Source organism: Sturnira hondurensis, unplaced genomic scaffold (assembly GCF_014824575.4).
Source record: "Sturnira hondurensis isolate 20B ecotype Veracruz unplaced genomic scaffold, ASM1482457v3 Scaffold0008196, whole genome shotgun sequence".
Classification (NCBI taxonomy): Eukaryota; Metazoa; Chordata; class Mammalia; order Chiroptera; family Phyllostomidae; genus Sturnira; species Sturnira hondurensis.
Genome location: NW_028080827.1, coordinates 5561432 through 5578988, shown reverse-complemented (window position 1 = coordinate 5578988; position 17557 = coordinate 5561432). Strand labels below are relative to the sequence as shown.

General features: G+C 38.4%; 1 protein-coding gene across 4 annotated transcripts in view; it reads left to right on the top strand.

Moving 5' to 3' along the window:
• GABPB1 (GA binding protein transcription factor subunit beta 1) overlaps positions 1-10645 on the top strand; it is a 61150-nt gene extending 50505 nt beyond the window's left edge. For 2 of the 4 annotated variants that reach the window (XM_037054616.1, XM_037054615.1), the window contains exons 8-9: positions 1905-2020; positions 9134-10645. In XM_037054616.1, coding sequence (XP_036910511.1) covers positions 1905-2020; positions 9134-9286 — 269 coding nt within the window. In that variant the 3' untranslated portion in view covers positions 9287-10645. Of the gene's footprint in view, positions 1-1904; positions 2040-9133 lie in introns of all 4 variants that reach the window. The other 2 variants (XM_037054617.1, XM_037054618.1) reach the window with 2 other exon arrangements.
• Positions 10646-17557: the final 6912 nt, after the last annotated feature.

Below are 17557 nucleotides of genomic sequence, written 5' to 3'. Positions count from 1 at the left end.
GCAGGAGAGCGGACACCCTGCCCTGGAAGCCTGAGTGAGAGGCCTTTCCCCTGTTGTGCAGAAATCATCTGCTGATAGCTGGTTTAAAATTTGGACCAAGCCCAAGTCTTTCTCTTGTAAAGCTTTGAAGAACTAATTAGAATTATGCAGAAAAGAAGAAAACTTTCAAAGTATTTGTATCAGGCAGATAAAATGTTGTTTCCAAAACCTTACATTTATACAAATGAACCTCCCTGATGAACAAATGGAAAGAAACTCAGTTTTTGGTGGGAAGACTCGCTCTCATGAAGCTCTCAGTTCTTCCTGAGTTAATTTATAAGTATAATGTGATATTGTAAAAAGACCGTGTTAATTTGCTAAGATTGTCAGAACAAAGTACCCCAGACTGGGTGACTTGAGCAACAGAAATTTATCTTCTCACAGTGCTTAGAAGATAAACTGCTTCTCACAGCTTGAAACTCAAGATCAAGGTGTTGGCAGTTTTGGTTTCTTCTGAGACCTCTCTGGCTTGCAGGTGGCTGCCTTCTTGCTGTGTCCTCCCATGGTTGTCCCTCATCTGTGTCCTCATCATCTCTTCATATAAGAACACCAGTCCTGTTGGATTAGGGCCTACCTAAATGACCCCATTATGCTAGTCACCTCTTTAAAGTTCCATCTCCAAACACAGTCACATTCTGAAATATTCGGGGAAGGACTTAAACATTTGAACTATGAGAGGACACAGTTCAGCCATAACAAGATCAGTAGGTCTTTTTCTAGAAGTAGCCAAACATTCTAAGTTTATATTGGTGGGGAGGAGGGAAGGCGAAAAGGAAAGAAAACTCTGGAAAAGAAGAGCAGTGAGAGGAACCTTCTGATATTAAAATAAACTTTTAAAAACTCCATAATTTAAAACTGTGTGATTGACATATGAACATATACACTATGTGGACAGTTCAGTGAAACAGATACAAGGTTCTCAGATTCTTAAGTTATAAGGTATAAGTTATAAGTGTAACATTATGAGTTAAAAGAAATAAAACATTTTTATTCTCATTATTTCCAATGTTTTAAATGACATTACACTAAATAAATACTAGTTTTACTTTTTTCATTTATGTTCACATTTATAAATTACAGTTTTTACTGTTTTGACAAAACATTAAAGGCTATGGAACAATTGTAATTTTCCCCATTGTTTATTAAGATTGTTTTGCATGGTTTCAGTTTGCAGTCATTTTTATGGTCCTATAGTGCTATGTAAAGCACAGACAGCTTCTCTCTGTATAATTTAATTTTATATAAACAGATACTAAAAATTGAGACAAAGTTCAACAACCCAATAGAGAAACAAGGTAAATTTATAAACAGACAGCATTCATAATGGTGCATCCACACGTTAAAAGCCAAATAAAAGAAAGCTGTCCATGTTCTGATGAAAGATAACTTAGATACGTGGAGTGAAAAAAACAATTGCAGAATGATGTATCACTTGAATGTATGTTTTATATGTGTGCTGCCTTTTGTGTAAGAAAGAAAAGTGAGGATGTATGTTCATGTTTGTTTTTACGTAGATTAACAAAAGAACTACACAGGAAACCAGTAAAAGCGATCACCTGTCTTAGCAGGAGTGGAGTGAGACTTCTCAAAATTTCGTTGTTAAATATCGTTTTGATTTTGTGCCATGTAAATGAATATATTAGAGACAAATTTTTAAAAATAAGTAGGTACTTAAACAATGACTACTTGGTAGTAAAAAAGCAAGAAGGTGAAGACAAATATGGACATCCTCAAAAAACAAATCAGTGTTTTGAAGTTATTGTTTGGGGATATATTTTAGATGAGTTGCATCAACAATGCTGATTAGTTTTATTTCTACTAAACCTTTCAGAAAATGAAGTAATGTACACATTTTTTCATTTTAGTACTAACAGTACCAGCAACGGACATTGCTGAAGAAACTGTTATAAGTGAAGAACCACCAGCTAAGAGACAATGTATCGAAATAATTGAAAACCGGGTGGAATCTGCAGAAATAGAAGTAAGGAGTCTTTTACCCGGTGTGTTTTGCTGCAGTCATCCAAAATAAATTCAATTTGCTTTTCTATATATTTTTTGTCTTTTATATTTATTACTGTCAGTGTTGTTTTGATACAGAAACTTCATAGTATTATTTTGTTTAATTTTGCCTTATACATATAGCAAGCCCTCAATAAATAAATATTGAATGAATGAATGAGTGAGTGAAGAATTTGTTTGTCACAAAGTCTGCCATCCTAGTAACGTTGGGAGTCTTTGGTTCTTGCACTCCATCTTTCATTTTCCATAAAATTTACACACATCATTCTCACAGATCACTAAAGGAAGTGTCACTCTGTATTGATTAAAAGTTTTTTTTTCTTTCAAAAGAAATATGCAAATGCCTATTTGGGCTGGAGGAACCTCTTAAAGTTGATATTTGTCAGCTGGGTTATTTATTATAAAGCTCTCTAGATAACTACTTATTTACTTATTAAGTGCTTTACAGAAATTAAACTAAGATTAGCTGTTGATAAGATTCAATTTTTTCCCCTCTCCCAAACTAAATTATAAATGTAAATCAGTGTGTAAGTATAACCAAACTGTAGTTACCTCACAGGTTTTTTTTTTTCTCACATGACTGTAAATGAAATTATGTCCCACAAATTTAGTACCAAATTTATATCAAATGAAAATAAAGTTATTTAAAAAGTTATTTTGGAGTTTTTATGAGAACTGAAAAGTTACATACTCAATATACACAAACTCATAATATCTGGTATATGGGAATAGTAGATGTTAGTGAAATTTAAGGTTCTTGTTATAGAAACGGGTGGATTTGGAGGATTTTTTTAAGTATATTTGATTGATTATGCTATTACAGTTGTCCCATTTTTTCCTCCCCTTTATCTCCCTCCACCTTGCACTCTTCCCCCTTGAGCATCCTCCTCCACCTTAGTTCATGTTCATGGGTCGTACATGTAAGTCCTTTAGCTTCTCCATTTCCTACACTATTCTTAACACCCCCCTGTCTATTTTGTACCTACCCATTATGGTGCTTATTTCTTGTACCTTTCCCCCTTTCTTCCTCCTCCCCCTCCCCACTGATAACCCTTCTTGAGATCTCTGTTTCTGTGATTCTGTTCCTCTTCTAGTTGTTTACTTAGTTTGATTTTGTTTTGTTTAGGTTTTTTAGGTTCAGTTGGTAGTTAGCGGTTTGTCATTTTACTGTTCCTGGTTTTGATCTTTTTCTTAGATAAGTCCCTTTAACATTTCATGTGTAATAAGGGCTTGGTGATGATGAACTCCTTTAACTTGACCTTATCTGAGAAGCACTTTATCTGCTCTTGCATTCTAAATGATAGCTTTGCTGTATAGAGTAATCTTGGATGTAGGTCCTTACATGTCATGACTTTGAATACATCTAGCCCCTTCTTGCCTGCAAGATTTCTTTTGAGAAATCAGCCAGTGGTCTTATGTAGACCATTGTAGGTAACTGTCTCCTTTTCTCTTTCTGCTTTTAAGATTGTCTCCTTATATTTAATCTTGGGTGCTTTAATTATGATGTGTCTTGGTGTGTTCCTCCTTGGGCCAAACTTGTTTGGGACTCTCTGAGCTTCCTGGACTTGAAAATGTAATTCCTTCACCAGAGCGGGAAAGTTTTCTTTCATTATTTTTTCAAATAAGTTTTCAATTTCTTGCTCTCCCTCTTCTCCTTCTGGCACCCCTATGATTCAGTTGTTGGAATGTTTAAAGTTGTTCCAGAGGTTCCTAAGCCCCTCTTCATTTTTTTGAATTTGGTTTCTTCATTCTGTTCCAGTTGAATGTTTATTTCTTCTTTCTGTACCAATCATTGATGTGAGTCCTGGTTTGCTTCCCATCATTGTTGGTTCCTTGTATATTTTCCTTTACTTCACTTTGTAGAGCTTTCACTTCTTCCTCTATTTTGCATCCATATTCAACTGTTTCTATGAGCATCCTGATTACCAGTGTTTTGAACTCTGCATTTGGTAGATTGGCTATCTCCTTGTTGCTTAGTTCTTTTTCTGGAGTCTTGATGGTTCTTACATTTGGGCCATATCTTTGTCTCAGTGCACCTGTTATGTTATAAGGGGCAGAGCCTTAGGTATTCACCAGGGCAGGGCACCCCTTTTTGCCGTGTTGTGGTGCTGTGTGTCGGGGAAAGGTCAGAGAGGGAACAGTGCTGCTTGCTCGGCTCTTGCCCCACTTTGTCACTTTCTTTCATCCCCAGAAGTGGATTATGCTCTTCTGGTGCTGATTCCTGGGTGAGTGGGCTTGTGTGTGTTCTAGGATTTCATGGGCCTCTCCAACCGACTCTCTTGTGAGACTGGGAGTTTCTCCCACCATCACAATCCCCATGGGTTTTTATAGCTAGTGGTTCTGAGGCTTTAGTTTCCTGTGCTGGAACCCCAGGTTGTGCAGTCGGTCTTGTTTCCTAGTTGTACCTCTCATGTGAATGTGGGACCTCTGGATCAGCCAGCTGCTGCTTTGCCTGCCTGGTCTGCTAGCCACTGCCTTGTCCTGCTTCCTCACTGCCCTGGCTTTCCATCTCCACCCCTCCTACCAGTCTGGATGAATGTTTCTTCTTTAACTCCTTGGTTGTCAGACTTCCAGACAGTTTGATTTTCTGGCAGTTCTGGTTGTCTTTTAAATTGGTGGTTGTCTTCCTTTTGGTGTTGTGAGGAAGCGAAGCATATCTACCTACCCTCACTCTTAGCCAGAAGGATTATTATTTTTTTTAAAGATTTTATTTATTTATCTTTAGAGGGGAAGGGAAGGAGAGAAGGAGAGAAATATCAACGTATGGTTGCTTCTCGTGAGTTCCCTGCTGGGAACTGGCCTGCAGCCAAGGCAGCCAAGGCATATGCCCTGACTGGGAATCAAACCGTGATCATGTGGTTTGCAGGCCCGCACTCAATCCACTGAGCTACACCAGCCAGGGCAGAAGGATTATTTTTTTAAAGTCACTAAAAGGCAATATAATTCTGACTGAGGACAATTAGGAATTATCCTTGCTCAAATTCATTTAAATGTAAGACTGGTATATCTTTGGCCACAATCACAAAGAACTTTTGAGTGGAAAAGATGGTCTGACTCATGGTATGACCACAATATTTGGTAAAATTATCACTTTAATTATTAAGGGTGAATTGTTTTGTTGTTTTCAGAATGATATTTATTTAGTACACTGAAGTTCTTTAAAAAAATTTTTTTGTATTGATTTGAGAGAGAGAGAGAGAGAGAGAGAGGGACTTTTTGCTCCACCCAGTCACGTACCCCTTGGTTTACTCGGGTGTGCCCTGATTGGGGATCAAGCCGCAACCTTCACTAGGCTATCAGGACGATGCTCTAACTAACTGAGTCATCTGGCCAGGGCAGTGCATTGAAGGTCTTACTCACAAACTGACAATTTAATCCATTGAAAAGTATTATATACTTATTTAGTCATTTTAAAAATATCTTTTTTCTGATATGTCAGATGATCTTTATTTCTGGCATATAAGGTGAAAAATATTTTGTTGTGTACTTCACTTTACCTGTTCAATGAAACATTTTTAAATTACTGGAATTTTTATTAAACCATAAACTTGCTAAATGTAATTAATTATATTTTTAAAACATTGAATGTTTTAAAAATGCACCCTGTACCTTTATTTACCTAACGTGAGAGTTGCTGTTTTTCTTAAAGTTCCACCTTGATTCCTCTTTTACAGTGTTTGAGAAAACAGAGAGAATAATTGCGGATAACAGTAGAGTGTGAGCTGAGGTGTATGAGTTCACTAGAACCAAGGTGGTGGAACTTAGGGGATAGAGTTTTAACTTGGTGTGGAAGAAGAGTGGTTTTGGTTTGTTTTGTTTTTTAGTAATTGGAGTTTTCTGGTGATGGGAATCCTAGTCTCCAGCAGAAATTTAAGACACAGTTGCACAATCTCTTAGAGCTATTACAGTGAGATCTGGAAGCATACAGTGAGTTGGATGGTAGAGATGGGCTGGGCATATAGAATGAAGAGATCTCTGGTGTTTTCATCACACCAGGCTATCATTTCCTTATAATACATGAAATGGTTCTTTTGAATTTATTTTCTTGGGGGCAGATTTTTATACTTCTCTTCTAAGTGACAGTTTGGTCATTTACCTGAAAAGTCTTGAAGGCAGTGGTTCTCAACTGGGGTAATTTTGACCCTAAGGGACATTTGGCAGTGTCTGAGGACATTTTGGGTTATTGCAACTAGGGGCATGCCACTGACATTTGGGTAGAGGCCAGGGATGCTGCTAAACATCCTACAATGATGCACAAGACTGGCCCCCACACTAAGGAATTACCTGCTCAGAAATACCAGCGCTGAGATGGAGAAACTCTGCTTTGAAGGAAGTAAAAGAGAACTGGTTACACAGAGTGTAACATGTTTGGGTTTCTCTGTGTGTGTGTCTGCAGCTGGCAGATGGATTGGCTTTTATTGCTACCAAATCTTACCAGAAGTTATTTTTCTTGGAATTCTTCAATGTTAGACTTTTAAAGGAAAAATACTTTAGTATTACATATTAGTAGGCTAACGTATGTTTATTTAAAAATGTCCGAATTACTTTTTTTGTGTTTTCAATGTGAAAGGTCAAAGCCATCAGGTTGGTATTACCTTTTACCGGTAAATACAGGTCACAAATGTCAGTCTGCTGCACTGTCCGTCTGTTGAAACAACAGTGTCACTGTTTGCATTAAGCGATTGTCTTGTGTGTAACATGTTCAGTAAAAATTTGACAAATAAATTTGGAAACAGGATCTTTTGAGTAAAATAAGTAATATTTTCCACTGTTTAGAGATTTTTATTTGGTTTGAAAAGTGAGGTGCCAAAAAGATTCCCCCAATACCTGTGTATCTGAGAAATAAAAAATGAGAACACAGACTTTAATAATGTTAACTATGCTTTTAATTTATATTAAGATATATTCTACTAATTGCAATAAAAATACACAGTAAGGAAAATAGGACTAAACTGTCTTCACTGTAGACTATTTACCTCACTAGGTTGCTCTCTCATCTTTTGAAATAATTGTGAATCCCTTGCTCTCTCTAAATGTTAGTAAATAGTTAATACTAGAAGATACCTGAAGGTGATCTATCCCAATATTTCCTATCAACTCAGGGCAATTTTTTTATTCCATATTCAAAACTTTGGCTACCCAAGGATCTCAGTTCTTTTTTTTTTTTTTTTTTTACATTTTTATTGTTGTTCAAGTACAATTTTCTGCCTTTTCTCCCCACCACCCCAATCCTCCTCACCTCCCTCCTGTTTCCACCCCCCTCTTTCTTATTGTCCATGTGTCCTTTATCATTGTTCCTGCAAACCCTTTGCCCTTTCCCCTCATTATCCCCTCTCCTTTCCCCTCTGGTCACTGTCAGCCTGTTCTCAAGGATCTTCGTTCTTAACACATGAAATTTTGAAACTCTGAGGAATGGCTGTGAGTGCTCTTGCTAGTGGTGGGAGCCTAGCTCCTGGGAAGCAGCGCCCACCTCCCACCCTTCCCACTGGTGTGCTCAAAGTCCTCCATAGTCCACTGCTGGGGGATTGGCGTTGGTTGCTTCCATGAGGTTCGTCTTTTGGGTGTCTATTCTGATTTGTTCCTACTCGTTCACCCTGCCTGGAGTATAAGGGTAAGAAGTGGGTAAGAAAAATGTAGCAGGGTAGGGCTTGGGCATTTCTTAAATTGCAAATGACAGACACACCTTTCTTGTACATTTTGTGTAATTGAAAGATTTGAAGACAACTTGTATAATCAATCACTCCCACATTTGATGAACCCTTGGAAAAAATAAATATTCGATGTAGCTTTATTCCCAGGGAATGGGATTACAGGAAGGCAGGAGTATTAGATATCCTTCCCCTTGTGGACCATATGACTAGTGAAGAAGAGGGAATTTTTGGTGTTAATTCCCCAGCAGTGGACTATGGAGGACTTTGAGCACACCAGTGGGAAGGGTGGGAGGTGGGTGCTGCTTCCCAGGAGCTAGGCTCCCACCACTAGCAAGAGCACTCACAGCCATTCCTCAGAGTTTCAAAATTTCATGTGTTAAGAGGGAACAATGGACAAGGGTCATTGGGGGCAGTGAAGACTCTCAGATTGTCCTCTTCCCTCGCAAGTTGCTGACCTCTGGTCACGTATCCTGTCCAGTGCGAGACTGGCCTTTCTTGTGATTAATAGTCTAATCCTTAGTCCCCACCTCACTAATCAGTGCTGGTCCTCTGTAACTTGAGCTTGGCCGTGTGCAGGTTGAGCTTTTGTCTATATGCTTACCAGAGGTATGAGAAAAGAACCTTTAAAATGTTTTTCCTTAGGCAACTGAATGGAGGCAGACTGAGGAGGAGGACCAGATTTGAGTCAGCTCTCAATTTATTAAGGAATTTAAAACACTTATACCTGTGTAATTTAACAAGTCACAATATAGAAATTAGTATTTTGTTGATTTGTAAAATAGTATAATTTAGGAAACACTAATTAGACCACCTCTTGTCATTTTAGAGATGAGGAATCTTGCTTGCTATCACAAAAGATAGTTTCAAATGCAGTAATGTTGGCATCTCATAAATCTGATTTTCTGACTCTGTTACCATGAGAAAGCTACATTATTTCTGAGCATCATTTTCCTCATCTGTAAAATAGGCATAATATCTGTCTTAGAGACTTATCATTGGAAATTACCTTGTTTTGTCATACAATGTGTACTCAATAAATAATTGTTTATAAGTATTACCTTCAGAAAAAATGCAGATAAAGATATGAAGAAGTATGATTGTATATATTTCCTTCATAAAGTTCTTCACTAGTTTTTGTAGTACATTAAAAGTATGAGGTACCCAATTTGGGTTTATCATGTTAGTCTTATTTCTAATTATGAAATTTTTTCCTGGGGATCAAAAACTAATCTGTATCTTATAGTGTGGAGCATAGGAATTGGGTGCTTTAATTAGTGAATTGCTTGAAAAGACAAGATGTCTAGGAAATAATCAGTAAAGGACTACTTTTAGCTATTATGAATTTCTTGTTAAAGGATACATGCTTGTAGATGTTAATAATGTATTTGTGCAAAAATTGAAAACAGCTTTTTGTTTTAAATCAGGAGAGAGAAGCTCTTCAGAAACAGCTGGATGAAGCAAATCGAGAAGCCCAAAAGTATCGACAGCAGCTTCTAAAGAAAGAACAGGAAGCAGAGGCCTACAGACAGAAATTAGAAGCTATGACTCGTCTTCAGACTAATAAAGAAGCAGTTTAGTTGAAGTGAACGTATGGTTTGAGTTTACTTTTGGTCAAGAGAGAATACAATCTTGAACTGTACACAATAAGGTGCAGTCATGGGAAGACAGGATAATAGAAGAGACTACAGATTGGTCATTGGACTTAAGCCATGTGGTCTGAATTCTTGTAACATAAAACTAGAAGTTGTCAAATGTATTTAAAACTGAATTCTGTAAATAGTTTTTGTTTTTTCTTTTTTTACAGTTCTAAATGAGTTGGTAAAGATTGTTGGAGAAATCCAAAAACATAATAAGCCACTGTTTTTGTGAATTCTTTTTGATTTTAGTATGAACCTTAATTTCTCAGAAACAGAACAGTTTTAAGGGTGATCGGTGTTGATTAGACCAAATGTTGTGTAATAATTATGTGGTGGACTGATGCTGGAATTACTCCTGTAGTTATAAACTTCTATACAGAGAGAAGATTTCTCCCAGGAAATCTTTGTACAGCTTTAAGTTGTCTCAGATTCTCTGAAAACATTTTTTAGAAAATAAATTTTTATATTTGTTCAACTTCAGCTATACCCAAGTAGATTTACATGTATATGAAGCAAATATTTTTAAAACTTTGTGTTTGTACATATTCTGCATGTTTTATAATTTCAGATTGCATCACTTGCATAGGTATTTTTCCCACAAAGATGACAAAAGTTACTGGGGGAAAACCCTTTTATTCTGTAGGGTCATCTTAACTAAGTAAGCTAGCAGCTGGTTTTATTGAAATGATAGTGTTCTTGGAAGGAGCAGCTTACAAGATAACTTGAATTAGCAAACTACAAAAATCTATGCTTTTTTGAAAATTTCATAGTGGGGACGTGAAACTGTATTCTGTGCCTTCCATCATGATTTCCACGTGAAAGCACTTTAAGGCAGTACATTTTAAGATAATGTTTTTGGAAAACTCAGAGCATATGGGTTTCTGAAATATTTCATGGATTCATTCCCCTCCCTTCTCCAAGAAATTATTCTTATGGAAAAAAATGATTTTGTATGTAGAACAAGAACTTTTTATACTATAGTGATGCTATAGATAGGTCTACCATAACTTTTACTTTTTCTCTAAAAGCCCTTTGTGCTGTGACTTGTTCTCATCACAATATTGTTGAGTTCCACAATGTATGAGCATTAAACTCTGACATACTATTCATTCATTTTTGTAAAATGTAACTTCAAACCATTTTTCTTGCTTAATTTCTTGCATTGATGTTTTATTGCTTTATGAAAATGTTTAACCCTAAGGCCCTTCTAGATTACCTATACTGTAAAAGAAGCAATTACCCTTAAAACTGTACTCTGGCCTACTTTTCTATTTTACAATTAAATATCTTTTCCACATATATTCAGTGTAGACTTATATGTTGACCACATTTTATTAACATACTAAAAATTCTGTTATGTATATTAAAGCCATATTTCACCATATGAAAATATATATGCTTCACATTGTATCTTAAAAGTCCTCGAAGTAACTCCTTGGGAATTTGTTAATTCTTTCATTGCTGTTATCGGTCCAGTTGTTAGTACAGTGAAAGGATCTGTGAACTGTCAGCCTGATGGTTGCTATTTGGAAACTCTTAGAAAGGCTTTAGGGCATGATTAAGAACTATATAAGGAAGAGGAAGAAAAAACCTTTTAATTTTCTACTAAATTGGACATAAATTTTAAATCATCTAAAACTGGACTTTGGCCAAGATGGAGGTGTAAGTAGAAATGCTTTGCCTACTTGCACAACCAAAAGGACAACAATTTAAAAACAAAAAAACAGCCAGAACTGCCAGAACATCAAACTATGGAAGTCTGACAACCAAGGAGATAAACATTCATCCAGATGGGTAGAAGGTGTGGAGATGGGCAGCAGGGGTGGAAAGGATGCGTGGCACGCTGGGGGCAGGTGGACTGGGCAGTCCCATATTCGAGTGCAGATGAACCAAGAGGAACAACTGGAGAGTGAGACTGCACAACCCAGGGTTCCAGTGTGGAAAACTAAAAGCCTTGAAACCTCTGGCTGTAAAAACCTTTGGGGGTTGCAGTAGCAGGAGATACTCCCAGTCTCACAGGAGAGTCCATTGGAGGGACCCATGGGGTCCTAAAATGTACACAAGCCCACCCACCCGGGAATCAGCGTAAGGGCCCAATTTGTGGGTAATGGGAGGTAACAAAGTGGGGATAGAGATGAGCAAGCAGCATTTTTCCCTCTGACACTTTCCACCACACAGCCACAAAAAGGTGAAGCGGGTTGACCTGCTTTAACAAATACCTATGGTTCTGCCCCTTAAAATGTAACAGGTGCGCTGAGACAAAGATATTGCCCAAATGAAAGGACGGATCAAAACTCCAGAAAAAGAGAAGTGACGAGATAGCCAACCTATCAGATGCAGAGTTCAAAACACTGGTAATCAGGATGCTCACAGAATTGAGTATGGTTGCAAAATAAAGGAAGAAGTGAAGGCTATGAAGGAAATAGGCTATGAAGTGAAATAAAGGAAAATATACAGGGAACCAACAGCAAAAGGAAGGAAACCGGGACTTGAATCAACTATTGGAACAGAAAGAAGAAATATATATTCAACTGGAACAGAATGAAGAAACCAAATTCAAAAAGATGAGGAGAGGCTTAGGAACCTCGGGACAACTTTAAATGTTCCAACCACTGAATCATGGGGGTGCCAGAAGGAGAAGAGGGAGAGCAAGAAATTGAAAACTTACTTGAAAGAATAATGAGAGGAAACTTCTCCAATCTGGCGAAAGAACTAGATATGCAAGTCCAGGAAGCTCAGAGAGTCCCAAACAAGTTGGACCCAAGGAGGAACACACCAAGACACATCATAATTAAAGCACCCAAGATTAAATATAAGGAGACAATCTTAAAAGCAGCAAGAGAAAAGGAGACAGTTACCTACAAAGGAGTTCTCATAAGACCATCAGCTGATTTCTCAAAAGAAACCTTGCAGGCTAGAAGGAGCTGAAAAGAAGTATTCAAAGCCACGAAAGTCAAGGACTTATGTCCAAGATTATGCAGCAAAGCTATCATTTAGGATGGAAGAGCAGATAAAGTGCTTCTCAGATAAGGTCAAATTAAAGGAGTTCATCATCACCAAGCCCTTATTACACATGAAATGTTAAAGGGACTTATCTAAGAAAAAGAAGATCAAAACTAGGAACAGTAAAATGACAAACCGCTAACTACCAACTGAACCTAAAAAACCTAAACAAAACAAAATCAAACTAAGTAAACAACTAGAAGAGGAACAGAATCACAGAAACAGAGATCACAAGGAGAGTTATCAGTGGGGAGGAGGAAGAATAGGGAAAGTGGCATGGGGGACAAGCAGTACAGTGGGCCCTGGCTGGTGTAGCTTAGTGGATTGAGTGCGGGCTGCAAGCTAGAGGGGTGCTAGTTCGATTTCCCATTAGGGCACGTGCCTGGGCTGAGGGCCAGGTCCCCAGTAGGGGATGTGCGAGAGGCAACTGCACATTGATACTTCTCTCCCTCCTTCCCTTCCTCTCTCTCTAAAAATAATTTTTTTTCTTAAAAAAAGAAACATAATGGGTAAGTACAAAATAGACAGGGGAAGGTTAAGAATAGTATAGGAAATCGAGAAACCGAAGACCTTACGTGTCTGACCCATGAACATGAACTGACTGGGGAAAGGGAATGCCGAAAAAAGGTAGGATGCAGGGCAGACGGGGATAAAGGGAGAAAAGAAAAATGAGACAACAGTAATAGCATAATCAATAAAATCTTTTTACTATCTAAAACTGTACATTTTACAAATGCTAGGTCATATTTTCAGTAGCATGAAGCTACTTTTTCTGTGTGCTGTTCATTACTTTAGCACATTCATATGCTTACATTAGGCAGGTGTCCTAACATAATGCAGCACGGAAGTGGAGAATGGCCAAATGTGCTCATCCCAGAGGGAAGCAGTCTTGCCCCCAGACTAGTGTGGCCCCAAAGAGCCTTGAGACAGTGTTGGAAACAAGCTTCTGAAAGCTCAGGTAATGCCTTTGATTTTTAGTTTCCCATTCTGTTAGAGAAAGTGCTAGAGAAAGAATTTTGATCCTTAATGTGGCATAGATGGCAGAAAATAACTGACACTTGAAAGGAGTTAGTTTTTGATAACATCAGATAGATATTCACTTTTTTGTGATCTGATTGTTATTTTGGGTTCATGTTAAATCCTTCATTGTGTACCTGATTGACTGTCCTATGAAATCGTTATTTATAACTAAAGCAATGGGTAGCCTTTTTCTGTTTTTGTTTTTTAAGTTTCTGTTTTCAGTTGGGCTGGAAAAGCTTAACGTTGTAAGCATTCTCTATAGTGTTCTGAGCAAAAGACCTCAGAGAATAAAATATAAAAGTTTTCAGAAATCAACACTTAATGTGTTTTCATTATGTGGTGATGGATTTGCCACATTGATGGTTAGTAATTATTTCCTTTTCTGTGTGAACGATACCTTCCAGAGCAGCCTTTCTCACAGGCGGCTCTGTGAGGAAATCAAGTCCTAATGCCCTGAGTGTTATGGCCTAATGAATTGATCTCTTGTAATGACTTAGTTTTGTTTTTTTTAAAGATTTTATTTATTTTTAGAGAGGAAGAGAGGAAGAAAGGGAGAGAACCATCATGTGTGGCAGGCACATTAATCAGTTCCCTCTCGCACCTCCCCAAGTGGGGGTCCGGGCCTACACCCCAGGCATGTGTCCCGACTGGGAACAAAACAGGTGATCCCTCAGTTTGCAGGCCTGCACCCAATCCACTGAACCACACCAGCCAGGGCTAGTTTCATTTCTATACTTCTAGAACAGTAGAAGTATAGAAACTGTTTGTACTGTTTGTTTTGTACTGTCTTAGCTGCTGAGCTCATTAGATGTCTTGATTGCCTGATTTCTTGATTCTGAGTTAACACTTCCATAATGTGTGGTCACTGGAACTCCGGGGTTACCAACTCTCAGCTGAGTCTGGGAGAGCCTTGTCTGATGAATGGTACCTGTGGGGTCAGTGCTTCTCCAACAGGCTTGTCATGCCCTTTGCTTCACTAGCTTTTAGGAATTATTTTCTTATGGTGTGAATGTCAAAGTAGTTATTCTATCTTTTTACTCTGCCACTGGACTACTCTATTCATTCATTGACGTGTGCACCGGCTCTCGCAGTGTCATGGATGAGACATGAGACAAGTTCACTTGGACTACTGAGTCCTGTGGAGGAAGAGGGACTGCATGGCTACTCTCTCAAGGAGAGAGTGCTGACCCTTGCCTAGACAGGCTTTTTGGGGGTTTAATTTGCACAGGACCTCAGGTACAGCTCATTAATCATTGTCAGGCAGTAAGGATCAAACAGTAGATAGCATACAAAGAACTGTTAGGGCTTCTTCTGAGTCAAGGTCTATCAGCTAAAAGGCTACAAAACTTTGGAAAACAAACTCATTTCCTGCTTGGGCCTTTACCATTGAACTAAAAGCATTCTTAGCAAAGCAGGCTTCACAGAATTCTACATATCCTTTCTCAAGCCTGATCACCTGGGGAGCCCACCCTTTCAGCACAGGGCTGCACCACCCTCTGTCACTGTTTCAGGTTTAAGTCAGGCAGAGGAGGCAAATAGCCAAGGAATTAGGAGAAATGAGGACTCAGGCTTCGTCAAAGCTGAGGGGTGAGGGTCCATCACCCCCTTTCTCCATAGCCCCCCTAAGACCTTCCCTGGGGCCTCCATATGATCATGCCTGTCTTAGGTGGTTCCCCCCTTGGGGAATCTTACTCATCATTGGTTAACTGACCAAGCATTGGGGGCCAGTTATGGAAAAAGGAGCAGAAGCGGTGCTCCTGCCAGGGAGATGAGCTTTGTCTCCTTAGAGGCTTAAGATCTGAAGGTTGCTCACTCAGCCTTAGCCATGGGGGAGTTACAGCTCCTGAAACCAGGCAGGGCGGCTCCCAACAGTTCATGGCAGTGGAGTGTTGGGAGTTGGGGAGCTTTCTTTCCGTGATGTTCAAAAGAGCAAAGTTAAAGAGATACAGGAATTAATGTAAAATCCCATATAATTTGGACTATGCTTATTTATAACAAAAAGATCTGTGTACAGATATATTTTTCTAAAACATTGTTAACGAAAATGTATTCCAGTCTGTATTTCTTCAACATGATTATTCATGACATTATTTATTGAAAATTAGAAGAAACCCTTGCCCAGAACAGGAGTTGATGAGTTCACAGACGTATTCGTGGATGTCTTATGCTGATATGAATCATTTTTTCTGCATTGTTCTATACAAATTTTCTTCCCAATAAAATCTATAATTTCTTTGTGCTTTAATACCTGGAAGATGTTGAGAACTGACTCAAAATACATGAAGAAGAAAAACCTTTTCAGGTAAAAACAATAATTATTGGAACCTTTATTTCCCATATGGATGGGTTCCCAAGCCATCAGCACTCGGGCTTATATAACAAACGGGGTGGGGGGAACACCCAACACCTTTTCTGTTCACCTCGCTCCTATTGAACAAATAACTCCTTCCATCATGTCAGGTCAACTTAGGAATGAACTAATTACTATATCTGTTGGTTTGTTAAGTAATATTTACTGTACTTGGATTTCATTATAGATAACAGTCTGTTGTAGTTTTGAATGGTGGTTGCCGTTTGCTTTCTCTTTGTTAGGAAAACATCTCGATGCACATGGACTCAGTCTGACGCAAACTCTCTGATTCATTCTCAGATTGCTGTGTGTAACCTGTGATAGAAAGCACAGTATCATCACTGGAAATATATTCCTGGTTCCAAGTGAAAACTTTGGTATCAGTACTTTTGTGGCTTACTAACAGTATTTTCCAAATGTATGGATGTACAGATACTCACAGTTTTTGATCAGCTGATAGCCTGAGCTCCTTCAGAAACATTTCGCTCATGATGCAGTTTCTGGGGCTCTTTATTTTTAGATATATCCTGTAAGTTCCCAAAAAACTACTATTTGCTTCCTAAAAATTTTTTGGCCTGTCTCTATGATTTTGTTCACTGCAATTTTGTTATTTGCTTACTTGGATTTTCATTTGAATAGCTTATATCTCATGTGTGCAGTTGGCATGTAATATGTTTCTGACATATATAAATACATAGTACTATATAATGAAGTGATTTTCAACATTTTCCACCTCATGGCACATATATGCTACTTACTAAAATTCTGCAGCACACCAAAATATATGTTTTCTGCCAAGCTGACAAAAAATAGGTATAAATAAAATTTTGATTGATTTACAAAAAAAAAATGGTAATTACCTACCTTTTTTGTTCCAAAGTGACTTAAAGAAATCAGGTGCCCATACTTGTATATAAGAATTTCTGATACTGAGACTTGACCAGTGAGCCCTGACTGTTGTGGCTCAGTGGATTGAGTGCCAGCCTGAGAACCAAAGGGTCACTGGTTTGATTCCCAGTCAGGGCACATGCCAGGGTGGTGGGCCAGGTCCCCAATAGGAGGTGCATGAGAGGCAACCGCAGATTGATACCTCTCTCCTTCTCTTTCTCCCTTCCTTCCCCTTTTTCTAAAAATAAATAAATAAAATCTTTTAAAAAAAGAATTAACCAATCAGACAACTTTATTCTGCAGCATGAGCAATAAGAGGCAACTGTGTTATATGACCTGTATACTTATGGTTCAAGACAGGGCATTCACATTGGATGGCTATTGTTCTGTTGGCTGTTGTCATCTTTTTACTTGGCAGTCTAAGGGAAAAGAGGTCCGTGCCCCTGACTAAATAGTCAGGCATCGCATGTTTTAGAAATTCTTGCAGCACAGCGAGTGAAAATCACTGATGCAATCAATTCCAGTCTGACTACTGATTGATTACGTGAATTATAATTTTGAATTTTATGGATTCTTTATTTAAATGCCTTCTTAATTTTTTGTAAGAATTGTTTTTGTATGCCAGGTAACAGGGCTTAGTATATATTTTTAAAGATTTTATTTATTTATCTTTCGAGGGGAAGGGAAGGAGAGAGGGAGAGAAACATCGATGTATGGTTGCCTCTTGTGTGTCCCCCGCTGGGAACTGGCCCACAACCCAGGCATGTGCCCTGACTGGGAATCGAACCTCGATCCTTTGGTTCACAGGCCTGCGCTCAAGCCACTAAGCTACGCCAGCTAGGGCAGGGCTTAGTATTTTTAATAGGCTCACTAAATGTCAGCTATTATCACTCTCAACATTATTTTTCCCACCCCCACTTTCATGAAAGATTGATACTCTTGGCAGTATC